Below are 17,625 nucleotides of genomic sequence, written 5' to 3' on the forward strand. Positions count from 1 at the left end.
CCTCCGTGATCTTGACGGTCCCGGGCGCATCTGTCCTTGGAACTTCTTCTTTTTTAATGTTTTTTTTTTTAGTTGCCGCTGGACACCTATCTTTATTGATTTATTCATTTTTATGTGCTGCTGAGGGTCCAACCCAGGGCCCCGCCCGTCTAGGCGAGCGCTCTGCCGCTGAGCCTCACCCCAGCCCCTGGCACTCCTTAGAACAGCTTGGCGGACCCTCCGCGGACGGGTGAGTTGAGCATATGTCGACACTTGTCCGTGTTGTGCTTTTCTTCGCCCACCTCCCGCTGCCCCAGCAGAGCATCCTAACCGGGTGGTCTGTAAGGAAAAGAGACGTCGTGGCCCTGATTCTTGGGGCTGGGGGATCCCAGGTGCAGGGGCTGGCATCTGGAGGGGCCTTCGGTGTCATGGTGACGGGACCAAGGGGAAGATGCCGAGAGGGACAGAGGAGGGGGCTGGGCCCATCCTTCTGGAAGGAACCCCTCCCAGAGTGACGCACGATTCCATCGGGGCGCAGACCTTACAGGTCCCACCTCTTGGTGGCATTACGATGGCCACGATGTTTCTAACACTCACATTCTGGGGGCGTATTGGAACCAGGGTGAATATTTATGAGAAGCCGCCTTTTAAAGAAGTCGTCCTGGAACTTCTCTGCATCTCCAGTCCTCGGGGCCAGACTGGGAACCCAGCGGAACGGGACTCGGGTGCCCGTCGGGCTCCTTGGGTGATCCATTTTAAGCCTGAGCGCTCTTCACAGAATCATGAAAGCCACGGGCCTTTCCCTGGGAAAAGGGAGCTCACCACTTTGCACACCGCCTGGCGAGTCCTGGCTTCTCTGGAACTAGACGGTGAGCTCCTGGAGCGCGCTCGGGGTCAGAGCGGCTGCTCACACGTAGGAAGAGGCAGGGGCTGCCGGAGGGGACCACTGTCTTCTTAACAGGTGCCAAGCGCTTGCCACGCGCTAAATAGATGAACTCAATTGTCACAGTGATCCTAAGAGGCAAGACACTCTACCCAGGGGACTGGTGCACAGAGGGGGCGTGTCACTTGCCCAAGGTCACCCAGCTGGCAGCAGTGGCAGGAATTCTCCTTGGTCCCGCAGACAGGAGGGAAAGGGAGTGAAGCCCTTAGGGAGGAAGAAGTGGCACCACAGAGTCAACGCCCCTCTCCGTAGTGAAGCTGCCACGTCTGGTCACCTGAACCCCTTAGGGTTGGGTGAACCCTGTTTCCAGAGGAGGCTGGGGGAGGGGAAGGGTGTGTGACAGGGAAAGAGGATGAGGACCCAGGGTTGTGGGGGGGCTTGTGCTCCCCCTGCCCCACTCAGAGGGAGGCCCAGAGTGAGCAGGACCAGATGCCTGGCCCGGGGCCTGAGCAAGGCAGAGGCCAGGAGGTGGGCAGGAATGTGGTGACACTGGCGAGAACACCTCCGGCTCCCGCCTCCGCCCCGCGAAGACCCCTGCAGGACGTGGGGGTCGTGTTGAAACCTGAGCACCTGAGGGATCCGCGACCTGGAAGCTGCTAGAATAAACCTCCTGACACAACTGGGAAAGCGGGTCCGCGGCAGCCACACGATCGGAGTCCCCTTTTGGCACCTGGTGTCTGAGGCCCAGGGGGGCGCTGCCAACCTGTCCCCTGCTGCCACTTTTGTGGGTGACCTGGCCCTTCCCCCTCTGGCCCCGGCCTTCCGACTCAGCCAGGGCTGCTGGACAGCAGGAGTGGCTCACGGTGCCCAGGCTCTGATGTCGGGCACTTTCCCGTTGACCAGGACAGTCACACCCTGTGAGCCGCAGTCCTGTCCCGTCCTGTGCCTGAGGGCAGGGCTGGCACAGTGACCACCTTACAGACGAGGAAACCGCGGCTCAGGGGACGGAACCCGAGAGGGTGGGGACAAGGACCTGCCTCCACGTGGGCTCAGCCTCTGCCCTCTGCTATGCACGCTGGCCTCCTCTTGGAGCCTCTGAGTGACTCTGGGCCGGTGGGAGTTTCTGCGTCCATCTACCGACGGCCAACAGGAGGCTCAGGCAGGGCTGTGCTCTGCCCCGGGGACTCCCTCCATGGGGACAGAGGTGGATGACATCTCAGACTCTCCAGGACACAGGGGGTGGTCTGCCCTGGGCCCCGGGCCCCTAGAGCTTACTGTCTCACCCCCATTTACACCGGTCAGGCCGACCGCCCTTCCCAACCCCGAAGAATAACCCACGACACCAAATTCTGTATTAAATTAGAAAAAAGTTCTATTTCTGTCCCACTCTGGAGTGTTCACATCAAGGCCGTCAACAAGGAGCTGGGCACGTGTCCACTTCCCTCGCAGGGGAGGGTCCGCACCAGCCTTCCACCCACCGGGGCGGGGCCCCTGTTGTTCATCTCCGCGTCCAGTTCCGTGTTCTCGGTGCCCAGGGGGTGCCCGACAGACGCGTGTTGAATGAGTCCACGAGGAACGACACTTCTGCAGCCTCCTCCCTGCCTCGGTGCTCACTGTGGCTCGCCTCATCAAAGGAAGGGAGAGAAGTGTGTCCAGAAGTCATCTTGTCCAACTGCTTTATGTCACAGATGAGGTCCAGAGAGGGCAAGTGACCTTCTGGAGGTGGCACAGCAAGTTCAAGGAAGCTCAGGTGCCAGAGGACCCCCTACGCATTCCCGTTCAGCTTGTTTTCTGCACCAGGAGAGCAACTTGGGCTGGAGAGACGAGTGTGGTCCTCTGCTGTCTGTCCACCCTGCTGCGGAGGCCCGTGCCCCCTTCCGATGGCAGGTCAGGACAGCTGAACAGATGCTCTTCCCTGAGACCCAGGGCACCCTCTGCCGCCTGCTGTCACCAGAGAAAGAGGGTTTCTGGTTCCTAGGTTGAAGTGGCACAGATGCCGCCCCAGCTGGGGTGCGGAGGTGGAAGGAGGCCGAGGGCGGGGAGGCAGGTCTGGGGGAGCAGAGGGCCCTGGAAGGGTGGCATCTCCCATGGGTGCTGCGGGAGGAGGGCCATGTGGGCGGGGACCCAGGCAGAGGGCAGCTGACGTTGAGCAGGTGGGTAGCAGCCTGTGGGGGGAGCCAGCCCGGGCAGAGCAGAGGGTGTCAGCACGGAGCCCTGTGAGAGGAGAGGTCGGGGACAGAGGCGAGTTAACCCCGGGCTGTCCCTGCACCTCCCAGCTTCCCCGGGGCCTGGGACTTCCTGGCTCAGCAGTGAGAGTCCTGTGTGGACCTGGTCCCTGTAAGGAGGGCATGACCCTGGGTTAGGGGACAGTCCTAACTCTGCCACTTAGAATCATGAGTCGGATCCTGGTCTCTGCAGCAGCAAAAGAAATAAGGGCATGAAAAAGTTCCACCCGGAGCCTCGGGGTGGCTGTAGACACCTGTGTCCCTGGGGCAGGGCAGGCTGTCTGCTGTGTTCACTGCTCTACTGCCGAGATGAGCGCCTGGTGCATGCCCAGAACATATGCAGCTGTGAAATTTCGTGCAAGTCCCACCGTCCACCCCCTGGAGGAAGGAGAAGTGATCACCATTCAGGGATGAGGACGAGGAGAGGCCAGCCACTCGCCCAGGCTGGTCTTCCAGAAGCCTCCTTGCCTGTGCTATTTCACACAGCCCCGGGGGCTTCCTCACACCTGGGGCTGGCTGGGATGTCCCCAGGTGGTGGTCCCTCCACCCCGCCCTGATGACCAGGGCACTCACAGCCACGTCCAGGTTCACGGGCAGGGCCACGTCGGCCTCACCCAGCTGCTGCAGGGCGCCCAGGCTGCCGGTCTTCTCCTGCTTCCGCCACTTGGCTCGCTGATTCTGGAACCAGATCTGTGGTTGGGAAGGTGGAGAGGCATGAAGGAGTTCCCCATGGCCCCTCCCCCGGGTCCGCACTTCACAGTTTATGAGCCCTCCCCCCGGGTCCGCACTTCACAGTTTATAAGCTAGATGCATGTAGGGTTTCTTTGGATCTGGACCTCAGCTTTCTGAGAGGGGACCCCGTTTGTGGTCTTTGGTGCCTACTGGGCTGTGGGGACCATGCAGGAGGGATACTGGGAATCTAGGGGGCTGTGGTCTAAAGGGGGCAGCTTCTCAGCTCCTGCCTCAGTCAACACCTGGAAACCTAAGCTCCGTATTTTTGACACAACCAGTTTCTAGGGGGAAAATGTTGATCTTTATGTGAAAGCTTCTAAGTGTTAAGATACTGTGCAGGCCCAATGAAACCCATTCGGTGGTCCTGAAGTGTGACCATGTGAACTTGATGGTTGCTCTGAGGCGGGAGTTGAATTCTAGGCTTCAGGGCAGATTCGGGTGGGGAAAGAGGAGAAGGGTAAGGCAGGGTGGGCCTCAGCCAGGGGGAGAGGAGTTGGAATGGAATAGAGTGGAGAGTTGGCCTGGGCCGGGTTGGGAGTTCCAATCAGGACCTGTGCCTTGCGTTGGTTTTTGAAAATGAAGAATGACGTGGGAGACTGTTTTAGAGAGAGTGCCCACGGGGTACCCTTGAATCCGGCGGAACTTTGTGTGGGGGCCTGGTGTTTGCAGTTGAGAAAGGGTGGAAGGTACCCGCTGGTGACAGGGAGTGGCTGTGTTTGTCACCGGGGATGAAGTACCAGACACTCTGGGGGAAGAGATGACAGAGGGCAGATGAGACTGTCGGTGCTTAACCAGGCTCTCGCCACGGACCCCACAAGGTGTGTGTGTCCCGCAGCGACTAAAGTCGTCACTATCTGGCCTTCACAGAAGTTTGTCCACCCCCTGGCCTGGACTGTCAAAACCTGGTTTCTGAACGAGGCTGCGGGGGTGACCGACCCCTGGAGCGTAAGCACGCGGGGAGGAAGAGGCCGAGACCAGCAGAGGCCCGGATGCTGCCTCCCTCCATCTGCTCCCCACAAAAGGAGAGAAACCGTCTTATAACGATGGCTTATTTCTCATCAGATGGTGGTTTCAGCGCTTGGAAAATAGTATTTGGCCAATGAGATGAAGCCAATGGAAAATTCCAGAAGGGGCACCCCAGGGGCTCAGGACGCAGCAGGTCACGGCGGTCCCTGCCAGGGCTGGGGCTGGAGGTGCCGTACCTGCACCCGAGCTTCTGGCAGGTTGATCCTGGTGGCCAGCTGGCTGCGGACGTGGACGTCGGGGTAGTGGGTGAGCTGGAAGGTCTTCTCCAGCTCCCGCAGCTGCTCCGTGGTGAAGGTGGTGCGGACCCTGCGCCTGCTCTTCCTCTCCTCTGCAGGAGAGAGGGTCAGCTGTGTCAGGAGCCCTGGGACAGCACCGCGGGGAGGCTTGCGCGGCCTCCATCTGCCCTTCCAACCCCGGCTGCGAGTCTGGGCCCCTGCTCTCTCCCCTAGCCCCCCTGGTGTTTTAAACGTTTGCCTAGTCTGACCCCCATCTCATCCACACTGGACGGGGAAGCCAAGTTCACCTTCTAGAACAGTCTCTAGAACAGTGCCTTTGTGCCGCTCAGATACCCTCAGTGACTCCCCTCGTCTGCAGCGGGGGACAGCACACTGTGGTCCGCAGGCCGCCTCTGGCCCACTGTCTGTTTTTAAATAAAGTCTTATTGAGCACAGCTCCAGCCCCTGATGTGTGCACTGTCATCACGACAGGGGCCACATGGCCACAGAGACTAAGATAGTCACCATCTGGCCTGTGACAGAGGAGCGTGCCAACTCTGGTCCACACAGCGAAGGCCCCACTCGGCAGCGGTGGGCCCCGCCAGTGCCCAGCACGACGTGAGAATGTGGGACCCCTTTTGTTCCCAAAGCAGAGAGAGCTCTTCTCCTTCTCTGACCTGCCGTGGGGTGAGGTCTGTCCCCCTGACTGAGCACGTGTTTTCTTGGGGTAAGTGCAGACCCTCAGAGGGGCCCTGGGGCTTGAGGACATGGATGCCCCTTGAGGAAAGTTGGCTGGACCCTGCCACGCTGCAGCTGACCGTGACCTTCCTGGAGACCGTGCCAGCCCCTTCCCAAGGCGGGGAGGGCAGCATGATGGGTGGGGCAAGGGACCGTCGGCCGAGAGCCCATCCTCAGGCAGCAGGAGGTGGCCAGAGGATACTGACCCAGAGTCGAGGTGCCAAGTTCCAAGCCCCTGGCACACGCTGCCATGACCCACTGGACTCACTGACAGAAAACTATTCAGGATTCCAAGAGGGTGGACACAGCAATCAACCCCACTTCTGGGGCCTCCCCCTGGGCACAGGGACCGTGTGGCTGCACTGGTCACACCCCCATGCAGCCACCCCACCTCCATCCCTCTGCCAACCCCACACCTTGCCTTGTTGGAGCGGGGACACCACCGCGTGCCTGTGTCTTTGGGGTTTTCTCTGACAGTCCCATGGGCCTGGGGTCACCTATTCTCACTTGTTTATGATCCAATTCTACAGATTCTTCGATACCTGAGTTCGTCCTTATGGTCACCTCAATTCCCAACCTTGCCGGCCCCGGGGGAGGTGGGGCCGGGGGCGTCTACCATTCTAGATGATCTCCTGGCCTCTCCTGATTCCGACCTCATTCCTGTGAGGAAAAGCTGCTCCAGGTGAAGGAGAACCTAGGTCCCCCTGCCCCAGGCCACCCACACTCAGCCCAGAGGACACGCTCCTTGGTGACAAGCTCACACCTGCCTGCTGGCATCTCTCTCGGGACAGGGGCTCCCGTGGCAGGGAGGCATCAGACTAGCGGGACACCAGCATCACACGGAGCTTGGGGAATGTTTGCTCTGCACGGATAAATGTGAAACTCAGGTTCTGAAGACGGTTGACATGTTGGTCTGAAGTTGCCTACAGGTCAGATGTCTCAGTCAGACAGCGGGTGGGGGTCAGAGCTCCAGCTGAGGTCCCTGCCTCCCACCGGCCCACTTTCTTCTTCCCTTAAGAAAGGGGTAGAACTACCTCCAGCCATGAACTGGAGCACAGGCCACAAAATGGGGCTGACTTAACTGAAAAGATCAACTAGCATTTTTTTTCTTTGGTTGCTAGGAAGGACGTGAGTTCTGATCGTGCTCACTCCGATCTGCCACCTGGACCTCGTTTTATTTGCTCTCTGGGACCCACTCTCCCCATCTGCAGACTGGGGTTGGGGAGAGGAGTTGAAGGATCCAGTGGCAAAGGCCAGTCCACCCCGACCTCCCAGGGTCCTCCTTCTCTCCAGGCGGATGACTCTGAAGACCTTCAGGGTGGCGAGGAAGAGGGCCAGCGGGGGCCTTCCTCTCCAGAACCAACCAGGCAGTGACCTCTGCGGTGGAAGTGGGGCCTCATGGTGGGTTCTCGGTCTCACTCCCCCACCTCCCCTGCTTGGCTGTAATTCAGTTTTTACCTCCTTAACATATTTTTAATCACTTTTGCCGACTCTTGGAAGACCCTTGAGAGTGAACGACAGTGAGGTTTTAAACATTATTTTCCGTCAGAGTAAGCGATGGGCTTTCAGCCACCTTTGGTAGGAGTCTGATCTCTGCCGCTCCTTCCTTTCCTCTCCTTTCCCCTCCCCAACTCCACCTGCTTTTAAAATTTAATTTTAAAATATTATATATGTATGTATTCTATGTTTAGAGCTGATGGTGTGCTTAAGGAATAGGGCTGAGGCCAATCAGGAGTGATGTAGAGACAAAGGGCAGCTGTTAACCCCTGCAGGAGCTTAGTGGGTCTTCTGAGTACCAAGAAGAGGCACTGAGGGCCTGTCTGCAGGGGTGCAGCGTGAACAGGCTGGGCTCCTCCCATCCATCCATCCATCCATCCACTCATCCATTCACCCATCTACCCACCCACCTATCCATCCATCCATCCATCCATCCATCCATCCATCCATCCATCAATCCACTCATCCATTCACTCATCCACCCAACCACCCATCTACCCATCTACCCACCCATCCACCCATCCACCCACCCATCCATCCATCCACTCACTCATCCACTCATCCACCCACCCATTTACCCACCCATCTACCCACCCTTCAGCATTTTAGATGCTCATCAACAACAGAGTGCAGTTCTATAGGAAGTTGAAAAACATTCACAGAGGGGCAATCCCAGGCTGTGGGGCATGGTGTTGAGATCCCCCTGGAAATATCAGGATGTGGGGGGAGATGCTGTGTGTCAAAGTGGGGTGCAGGACCAGAATACAGGCAATAAGACAACATGGAGGACAGAGGGTGTGAAATTGGAGGTAGATTATAACAAAGCAGAGCTAGTACCCCCGTCTTCCCAGAAGGAAACTTGGGCAAACTGGAGTTTGTGACTAAGAGGAGATTCCTCAATACAATAATTACTTCGAAGCTTCCATTCGCGTTCCTGGGGGAGCAGCTGTGAAGCTGCGTGTGGCTTCCCCCACCCCCAGCAGGGCTAGAAGAGCATCCTGGGGAGGTAGGATGGAGAGGGCAAGGACACAAACCCCACTCTGCCTAATGACCTGGTGGCTGATGGCTTGGAGGAAGGCTCTGCCAGGTCACAGGACTGTTCAATATGGCATCTGATTGGCTTTGGAAATCCACCTCCTTAGGAGAAGTGTTTGTCTTTGAGAGTTGATGATGGTACGTGTCTAACGTGGTAGTGACGGCCTCACTGAAGGGGAGGTGGAGGCTGAGCCCCAATTTGGACTCAGAGTGCTGAAGCCCTTCCCCCCAGACTGGCCATAGGTTCCTGGGTGTCAAGAGTGGATACTGATTGCCCTCACCTGGGGTGTTATTCCAGATTGAACACCCCCAAGCCAGAGAAGCATAAAGAGGAGCATGCGTGGGGGCAGACTCCAGGGCTGGGATCACACCCAGTGGGTGGAGCACCCCAACCGCTGATTGGAGAGAAGGCCAATCAAGAAGGCCAAGAGACAGATAGACTTGAACCTGGGTCAGGGAAATGAGGTTAGGATCTGAGGCCAGACCTTGGGAAAGATTGGACTCCTTAGAGTCCGTGGCGGCTGTTAGTGGCTATTTAAATCAGATCTAATCCAGGTTCTCTGTTCCACTCGCCACAGCTTGTCAGCCACACATGACTGGTGGCTACCATATTGGATATGCACCATTTCCGTCATCTCAGAATGTTCTGTTGGACAGCTCTGCCTTACTGGAGTTCCCATTAGATTCTAGAAAAAGTCATATTCTGGGTTGAACTTCAAGTCTGTCCTTCCGTTACAATATCCTCTTATTGCCACAAATATCTAGGAAAGAGATTATTCAGTGGGCACAGTGCCAACTTTGATGGCCTTGGGGAAACGGATTATAGGGAAGGCCAGGGAGGGGTGACCAGCTCATCTCTGTGCCTGTGCCCAGGGAGGAGGATGTCAGTGGGGGTGGGGATGGTGTCCAGGAGCTCTGGATGGTGACTCAGAGCAGAGTCAACCTGAACATGGTCCACAGGGCAGGTTGGGAGGGGGAAGAGCAGTGTCCAAGGGGACGGCTCAGGAAGGATGAAGATCAGCCGCTTAGATTTCCCACCACACTGCAGGAGGTGACCAGGAAGGCTGACCCTCATCTTACAGACCACAGGGGTCACAAGAGAGAGAAGCAGGTGAGAGAAGGCAGAAAGCACAGTGGGGGCAGGGAGCAGAGAAGACGGTTCTGCACGGGGACCTTTGGAACCAGAGGGACCTCATTAGACCAGACCCTGGAAACACGAGCTGCCTCCTGGGGACAGGACTCTCGGCCACAGGCAAGGTCCTGAAGGAACACTGGATGAAGATCGAGAAGGTCCCGCGTCCAGGCTCAGCATCTCCCTGCCAATGGCCCAAGGCCCCGGGGGCAGGGAAAGGGGATGATGGCGGTGGGGACCTGCCACGCCTTTCATGTTTTTTCTCTCCCGTTATTAATTGTGGGGGTTGTGATCACACTTCAGTGGGCCTTCAAAGGGAACAAGGCAGCAGAACTTAATTAAACCTGAGCCATTTAGCACATCGATCATAAGAAATACACAGTCTACACAGGTGGTTAGGCCACCCAATTACGAACCCTTCTTTCCCTGGGCCTGGCGCCCACCCTGACGGCTCCTTCGCCGCCATCTGCTGATGGGCCCTGGCTGCACAGCTGGAGGCCTGGGGGCCTTCCCACGGAGCCCTGGTCTCTGAAGGCAGTGGGGTCACCAGGGAGGAGATCAGGGCGTGCTCACCGCCGTCCTGCAGCGGGGACACCTCCTGACACATGAAGGCAGGTGCGGGCCAGGAGTCTCCCCAGGGCTGACCTGCGCTGGCCCCTTCCCCAGAGCTGGGGCCACAGACCCCCCGGCTCCCTTGATCCCACAGAGCAGAAGGCAGGCCCCTTGGTGTGCCGTTCCAGGCTCTCCTGTGCTAACTTTCTAGAACCATCTGCCCTCCGCACCCCTCATTTCTGTGATTCGGTCTTACCCCACCTTTCTAGATCCCCCCACCTGCCCGCTCTCCTGACTTCCTGAGCCTGCAAAGCTTTGTCCCCTCTCCCCAAGGCCGGTGTGAATCTCCTAGTGGAAACACGGTAGGTATTTTTTTTCTTTATTTCAAATTTACGTGCTGACTTTCAGCTTGTGACAAAGCTGCCTCCATATTTAAAACAATCGTCAGGGTCTATCTTCTATCAAAATGTTAACAGTGATGATTACTCATTATTACCAGAGTTATGGTCACATTTTCTTTTCGTTTTTCTGCATGTTTTCTATTTTTTTAATAAGTGGGGATTTCTTGCATAAATAAACAAATCAAAACAAAACAAAACAAACAAAAAAAAGAAAAGAAAAGCTTAAGGTGGAAAGAAATGAGAAAGAAGAAATCACGAGAAACAATGGAGAGGGCTGGGGCTGGGGCTCAGTGGTAGAGCACTTGCCTCTCACGTGCGAGGCCCTGGGTTCGATCCTCAGCATCATATAAGAAAAAATAAATAAAATAAAGGTGTTGTGTCCAACTACAACTAAGAAATATACATATATATAAAAGAAACAGTGGAGAAGCGCCCAGTGGTAAGAAAGCCAGGGGAGAAGGGGACCAGCAAGAAGAAGATTCCAGACCACGTCCAAACTCGCCACAGCTGTCCCAGCCACACCCTCTGGCCTCAGCTGGCTGGTTGGAGGTGGACACCTCACTCAAGCTCTGCCAGTGGGTCCCTCCTTGGGGCCTTTTGGACTTGGGACTTCAGAGAGCTTGGGGATGACGTTGGAGGCTGACACAACTCTTGGAGCTATTGTGAGCCATTTGGAGGACGCAGGCTGGCAGTGAGAGTCCAGGCCACAGGCAGGGAAGCAGCTGGACAGGCGGGACACTGCTCTGGGTTGGTGTCCCATCACGGCTGAACCCTGCTTTGCCCCCTGCCCTTCCTGTGGCTTAATTTGGAAAACTGCTTCTTAATTTCTTCAATGCAATACATTCCCCTTTCCATTTTAGCTAACCTAGGACAATTTTTATCAGTCAAAATCAGTGTTCTCATTAATACTGACCACTGTACATTTTCCTGTTTAACACCCCCTGCCCCCAAATGGCTCCCCATTCCTTTTGGAATACAAAGCACAAATAAATGGCTCTGAGAGAAAGTGGATGCCACCTGGCTGTCTCCCTCTTGAAATGCTCCAGCTGAGACACCATCTGCCATGTTGTGAGGATGCTCAAGCAGCATGCGAGGACCTCTGCCTGGGGAGAAACCAGGCCTCCACCAACGACTGGCTCCAAGTATCAGAGACGTGTGAGGGCCATCTTGAAAGCACATCCTCTATTCAAGTCCAGCCTTGAGTTGACTGCACCCCAGATGCCATCTCATGAGGGTCTCTGAGCCAGAACCACCCACTTAAGTACTATTTTAAGCCAGTAAGTTTTGGGATGATTTGTTAACAATAGACATGCCTGGCACTCAAGAGGTTCAGCAGGTATTTGTTGCATGCTCAGATAACATATGCAATGGGTAAATCAAATTAAAATCATAGCTAAGCCAGGTGGGGTGGTGCACGCCAGCAATCCCAGAAGCTCAGGAGGCTGAGGCAGGAGGATTGCAAGTTCAAATCCAGCCTCATCAACTTAGCAAGGCCCTAAGCAACTTAGCAAGACCCTCTCTCTAAATAAAAAAATAAAAAGGGCTGGGGATGTGGCTCAGTGATTAAGCCCCTCTGGTTCAATTCCCTGCTACCACACACACACACACACACACACACACACACACACACGTTATAGGTACACTCTAAACTTCCTCCTCTGTTCATAGGTTTCTCCCAGCTCTGACATTCTGGGGTCCTGCTCATCAACTCTAAACTTTCTGTGCTCTGGGTCGACTTCTGACCTCCACGTTTGGTCTCTATGGTCAGAACTTTGTGAATTTCTGACTTGTGAGTTCTTGTTCCATCTCATATGGAGTCACTTCTGTACTGACACGCCCGTGCACTCTGCCTTCCCTTGTTGGATTATGTCACTACCTCTCTGTTGGTCTCCCTTGCACACCCCAGGCCAATGGCTTGTGCTCACATCCGTTCCTTCAGGTCTGTTTTGGGGGGACCCACAGTAACAAGATGCAGTTTTGCAAGCTGGGCTCACTAGGCCTGGGACTTTCTTGAACTCCCACAGGGTTCTCAGTTTTAGAACCAGCCTCCAGGTGCCTCTGAGTCCTGATGGAATGTCCCCGTGACCAGGTTAGTTTGTGACGGAGACTGGGAGATGGACTGGGAGTCCATTGAAGGGATCAAACATCACTGATGAACTTCCAGCTCTGCATTCTGTCTGCTCTGGTAGAGCCTCAGTCTCCTGTCTGAGAGCCAGAGCCATTAATCCCAAGGTGACGGGGTGCCCCATGGGCTCCAGCCTCAGCCCTATGCCAGGGCTGCCTCTCCCGGTGCCCAGAGCAGCTGAGCTTGGTTCCAGGCAGGGAAGGGAAGGAGGAGAAGAGACAAAGGAGAGAGAAGAGGAAAGAAGAAAGAGGAGAGGGATGGGGAGTGGGGTGAGTGGGGGCGGAGAGAAGGAAGAGGCAAAGGAGGGGCCAAGAAGCAAGGGAAGGCAGAGTGGGTGAGGAGCACCAAGGGACATCCGAGACTTGACCCCTGGTGACAGTGAGTGTGACCTTATTTGCAAATAGGATCTTTGCAGACGTAATGAAGGATGTTGAGAAGCACTCATCCTGGACTGGTGTCCTTTGAGGACAAGCTGACAGACCCAGGCAGAGGGTAGCAGTGTGGAGACAGGGACAGATGCTCCACAGCCAGAGTGGGCCGAGGTCGGCTGGCACCGCTGGGGGCCAGGGGGAGTGTGGACTGGATCTGCCCCCGGAGCCTCCGGAGGACGCTGACCTTGACCTCACGGCAGTGTGGTCAGGCCCCGATTTCTGGGTTCTGAGACCCTCCCTCACGGCCACGCATTGCAATAGTCATGGAAAACTGGCGTGGGGTGCAGAGGAGGAAGGGGCAGGAGGAGCCGTGGGCCGTGGGAAGGGAGAAAAGATCTGGACACGAGAGGACAGCCCATGTGTCTCGAGGGATGGCCATGAGGGCAGGGGTGTGTGACAGGAGGTCAGCCTGGGGGCCAGAAGGTCAGCCTGGGAGGGACCTGGCGTGCCATGCTAATGAGTCAGGGGCTAGGGTCGATGAGCTACCACAGGAGGGTCAAATCCAACCTGTGGCCTTTTTTTAAATAAAGTTTTATTGGAACACAAACACACCCATTCCTTGACCCATGGTTTTCAGACACTTTGGCTCCGATGGCAGAGGTAATTGTGACAGAGATCATCTGGCCACCAGAACTTAAGGTTGCCAGCTGACCCTGCTACACGACCTTCCTCAGACACCAAGGAGCCCACTGTGCCCCTGGGTGGTCCCCACTGTGGTCCCCCGACCTCTCCAGGGCCAGCCTGGCCTCACATGGGCTCTCAGCACTTACTCACTCATGAGGTGGCTCATGAGCAGGTGAGGGGACTCCCGTGCACGCCCCCCAGGCCTGGCCACCCCCACAGGTGTTCTCCCCTCCCCTCCCCCTGTGTGGGGACTTCCTTGCACGTGGTGATCGGTGGAGAGACACAGAAATGAGCTCTCTCTCTTCAAGGCCTGGGTCTCTGGTACAAAAAGGAGGTTCCTCCTGACTGAGTCGCAGGATTTGGGGGGTCCTGGGACTCCGGGGGGCTTGCCTCTCAAGAGGAGAGAGTGGGAGGCGGGACTCAGCACCTCAGATGGGGAGAGCCTCTTGCACGTCCCCATGGACTTGAGACCTGGGAGGGCCGGACCCATCCATCATGAGGGTCCCCAAGGGAATGAGAAGATGGGGGGAGGAGCTGGGTCCCTGGCCTGAGGTACAAGGCCGGCGGGTCCTGGGTCAGCCCTGGAGCCCGGACCTCAGAGCCTGCACGTACGGGCTCTGTGGCTTGGAAGAAGTCACTTTACTGCTCTGAGCCCAGACCTCCTCCAAGAGTCACCGTGGACCCCACATCAGTACCACGGAGCACGCTGCTTAGAACACAGGCTCCCGGGTCCTGCCCTGCAGGACAGTCAGATTTTGGAGGTTGGGCCCGAGACGCTGCAATTTTGTAAGCGCCTGCGTCATTTGGATGGGAGCGGGTGTCTGTGAGCCATTCCATGTGGCCCCGTAAATGCTGAATGAGAGACAAAGAGGAGTTGACTCCGTCGTTGATCTGGGGCGGAAGGACCTTGCTATTTCTATCCTGCTGTCCTTCCCTGAGGGGCACTGCATGGAAGGAGGAGGAGGACAGGGGATGGGAGGGGCATCGGCCATCAGCCACCCACACTGGCTGGGCCAGGGGCTCTGGGAGGGCTTGCCCTCCTCCTCAGGTGGAAAATGACCACCTGGGAATCACCCTAAGGTTTTCAGCAGCTGGTTTGCTGTTGAATCAGCCAGGGTGGGTCAGAGCTGGAGAGGCCTTGCCCACAGCCCAGCTCGGGGTACACTGAGGCCTAGAGAGGGAGGGGCTTGCCCGAGGTCTCCCTGTGAGTTGGTGCCAGATCTGGGCCTCGAGGCCAGGTTTCCCAAATCCCTCCCCTGCGCACAGCACCTCACAGCCACCCTAGATCATCTGCCATTTCTGCAGGTTACCTTTGGACTGTCTGACATATTTGCAGCCGTCTATGTTATGATTTTTGAAAAATGTCCTCAATAGACTTTTTTCTTTTTGCTCAAATAAATGCACTTATTAAACAAACAAACAGGGCTGAGGTCATAGCTCAGTGCAGAGTGCCATGCTAATGAGTTTTCAGACACTTTGGCTCCGATGCCCGGCATGTGTGAGGCCCTGGGTTAGATTCTCAGCACCATATACAAATAAAGGTGACTGACAACTAAAACAAACAAACAACAAACAAGCAAACAAAAAAACTCACATCACGACTACAGATAGATAATGGTGCCTTTTGTCACCAACAGCTTCTCTAAGATTAGCGTAAAAGTGACTACAGAACGGTTGACAGAAACCTCTTTTCCTGCGTGCCTATCAGTGTCACCTTGAAAACTACCAGTGGGACCATCCCCAGGCTTTCTGGAACATCGAATTTCAGCAGAGTGGGGGAGGTAGCTTCAAATTGCAATGGGGCGGGGGCTGGGATAGAGCTCAGTTGGGATATAGCCTGGCATGCACAAGGCCCTGGGTTCGATCCCCAGCACCAAAAAAAAAAAAAAAAAAAAAAAAAGTGGGGCTCTTATGCGAAGGTGGCCATGAAAGTTCTGTGATGGTCGCGGGGCACCCTCCCATGCCATGGCCAGTGCTTCCCAGGGTCTGCTCTGGGTGCAGCAGGAGGACATGGGGTCTGCCTGAGTCCTCAGCGGAGGCTTTGGGAGAATGGCCTCCTTTCTACCACCAGCCTTCACCAGGCTGGGAGGGGCAGCTGTCCTGGTAGGAGAGATGGGGCCTGTCCCCTCTCTCTGCGTCACTGTGACACGCAGGGTGGTCATGGGTTTCACACAGAAGCAGCAGGAGAGACCTGGGTTGGAGCCTCAGTGAAACTGCTTCTGTGAAAGCCCCGTCGCCTGGAAGATGTTAATGAACCTGAGAAAATTCAGCCAGGGGCCCTTTCCCACCGCCGGCCCCAGCTACAGGGCCACCAGCAGCTGGTGGCCTCCAGGTCCCCCGCCTACAGCTGAGCACCCGTCAGCCTCCTCTGTGGGAGGCTCCACGGGGCGGCGCTCTGTTCAAGGCAGGGGTGACGTCAAGCCCCCCCCAGCTCCCTTTCTAGCATCTTCTTGGATTTAAGTGTGAAGAGGGGGGAGAGCTGGGAGCTCTCAGGGCTGAGGCCTGTCAGACTCAAGTGACCCTCAAGATGTCACCGGTGCCAACTCTCTTCTTCCCTCTTGTTAGCCATCTCACCCAGGGTAAAGCCGAGACCAGAGTGGACAGGGACCTTCGTGAGGACACACAGTGGGTCAGGGCAGAACAGAGACCCACACCTAGACTGCTGTCAGCAGGTGTGTGTCCACCTCACGGCCCAGCACCACCTCGCCCCCTGTCAAGCAGGCTCTGAGGAGGGCTCTGAAATCTGTCTGGTCACTGTTAATAGGACATTCCCTGGGATGGCCACTGGCAGAGGGATCAGAGAGGGCAGACACTGGGCAAAACTTCAGCCACTGGAGGACATGCAGGCCCAGCTCAGCTCATGAGCCCGGCTGAGCAGGGACCTGGGGACAGCTGAGCCAGGCCCTGATCTCAGGTAACCTGGGGACACTGTCCAGCTCTCCCGAGAGTTCCTCTCCTGTCTAGTTATGATACTGAAACTAAAGGACGGTGCCCGCCACATCGCCAGTAAGTGGCAACAGCATTCTCCGCGGTGGCTGGTGAGAAGCGCAAGCCTCGGTCCCTGCATTTTGCAACATGGAGCCCTGGAGCTCTGCACCCAGCACCCAGTCCCAGGTCGGGTTGGAGGGTATATATGGCAACCAGCCCAGAACCCGGGCCCCTCTGAGATCAGGGCCCTGCCTCCTGCTTTCTCTGCCGGAGCCCAGGGAACGGAGAGAGATGACCGGAAGCCACTTACCCGGGGGCTGGTGCTGCAGGGACTTCGCCAGCCTGGAACTTTCCGCCGCTGCCTGCCCCGGGCTCCCTCCACAGGCCCCTGGTGACCCGGCTGCATCTCTCCTCTCCGTGGGCCTCTTGAGGATGGCCTCGATGGAGAAGGACAGGCCCAGCTTCTTGGGGGCCTCACAGCACCCAGAGCTCTTCCCCTCCATGCCCCTGCAGGGAGCAGGGCGCCCCGTGGCGCCTCCTCAGGGCAGCTGTGTGTGGCTGGCTCCGTGTGCCCAGGAGGGTGCCCGCAGAGGGTGACGTGCTTCCTTCTCTGAGCCCCGCGGGACCCAGAGGGCAGGTGGAGCTGCAGAAGGGGGAGCCTCCCGTTGGATGATCCAGGCACGATCCTGTGACGGCGGGGACTTCCATGGACTTCCAAATGCACCGGGGACCCAGAGGGCGGCTCCCTGCAGGAAGGCCAGCTGGCCCGCGTCCTGGGCCCTCAGCCCTCAGCAACCTGAAGTCACAGGAGGCAGCATTGCCAACCTGGGGTCCTCTGAGAGGTGGCTGCTTTCACAATCACCAGCCCAGGGGAGGAGAAGAGACAAAGGTGAGCAGGGGTGGCAGGACGTCCCAGGTCGGCCAGACGGGGGAAGGAGTGTGTCCACCTCTGCCCTCTCTCTGGCCTGTGGCCCTTCCTGCGGGCTCTGGCCAGCCCCTGGGAGGTTGGGGTGCCACCTGTGGGCCCCAGCTGGCCACTTGGCCTTGGGCTGCGCTGAAGCTTGGGAGATCTTTCCAGAAACCTGGGCTTCCTTCAATCCTA

At 57.0% G+C, this 17,625-nt stretch overlaps 1 protein-coding gene across 1 annotated transcript; it reads right to left on the reverse strand.

The window, feature by feature from the left end:
* Positions 1–2,836: 2,836 nt before the first annotated feature.
* Positions 2,837–17,026, reverse strand: Isx (intestine specific homeobox). The gene is made up of 4 exons (XM_026409982.2): positions 16,834–17,026; positions 5,022–5,173; positions 3,661–3,777; positions 2,837–3,076 (listed from the first exon to the last, which is right to left on the reverse strand). Exons 1-4 carry the CDS (start codon positions 17,024–17,026, stop codon positions 2,837–2,839), a joined length of 702 nt encoding a protein of 233 aa, XP_026265767.2.
* Between the last annotated feature and the right edge of the window lie 599 nt (positions 17,027–17,625).

The sequence above is a fragment of the Urocitellus parryii genome, chromosome 5 (assembly GCF_045843805.1).
Source record: "Urocitellus parryii isolate mUroPar1 chromosome 5, mUroPar1.hap1, whole genome shotgun sequence".
Taxonomy (NCBI): Eukaryota; Metazoa; Chordata; class Mammalia; order Rodentia; family Sciuridae; genus Urocitellus; species Urocitellus parryii.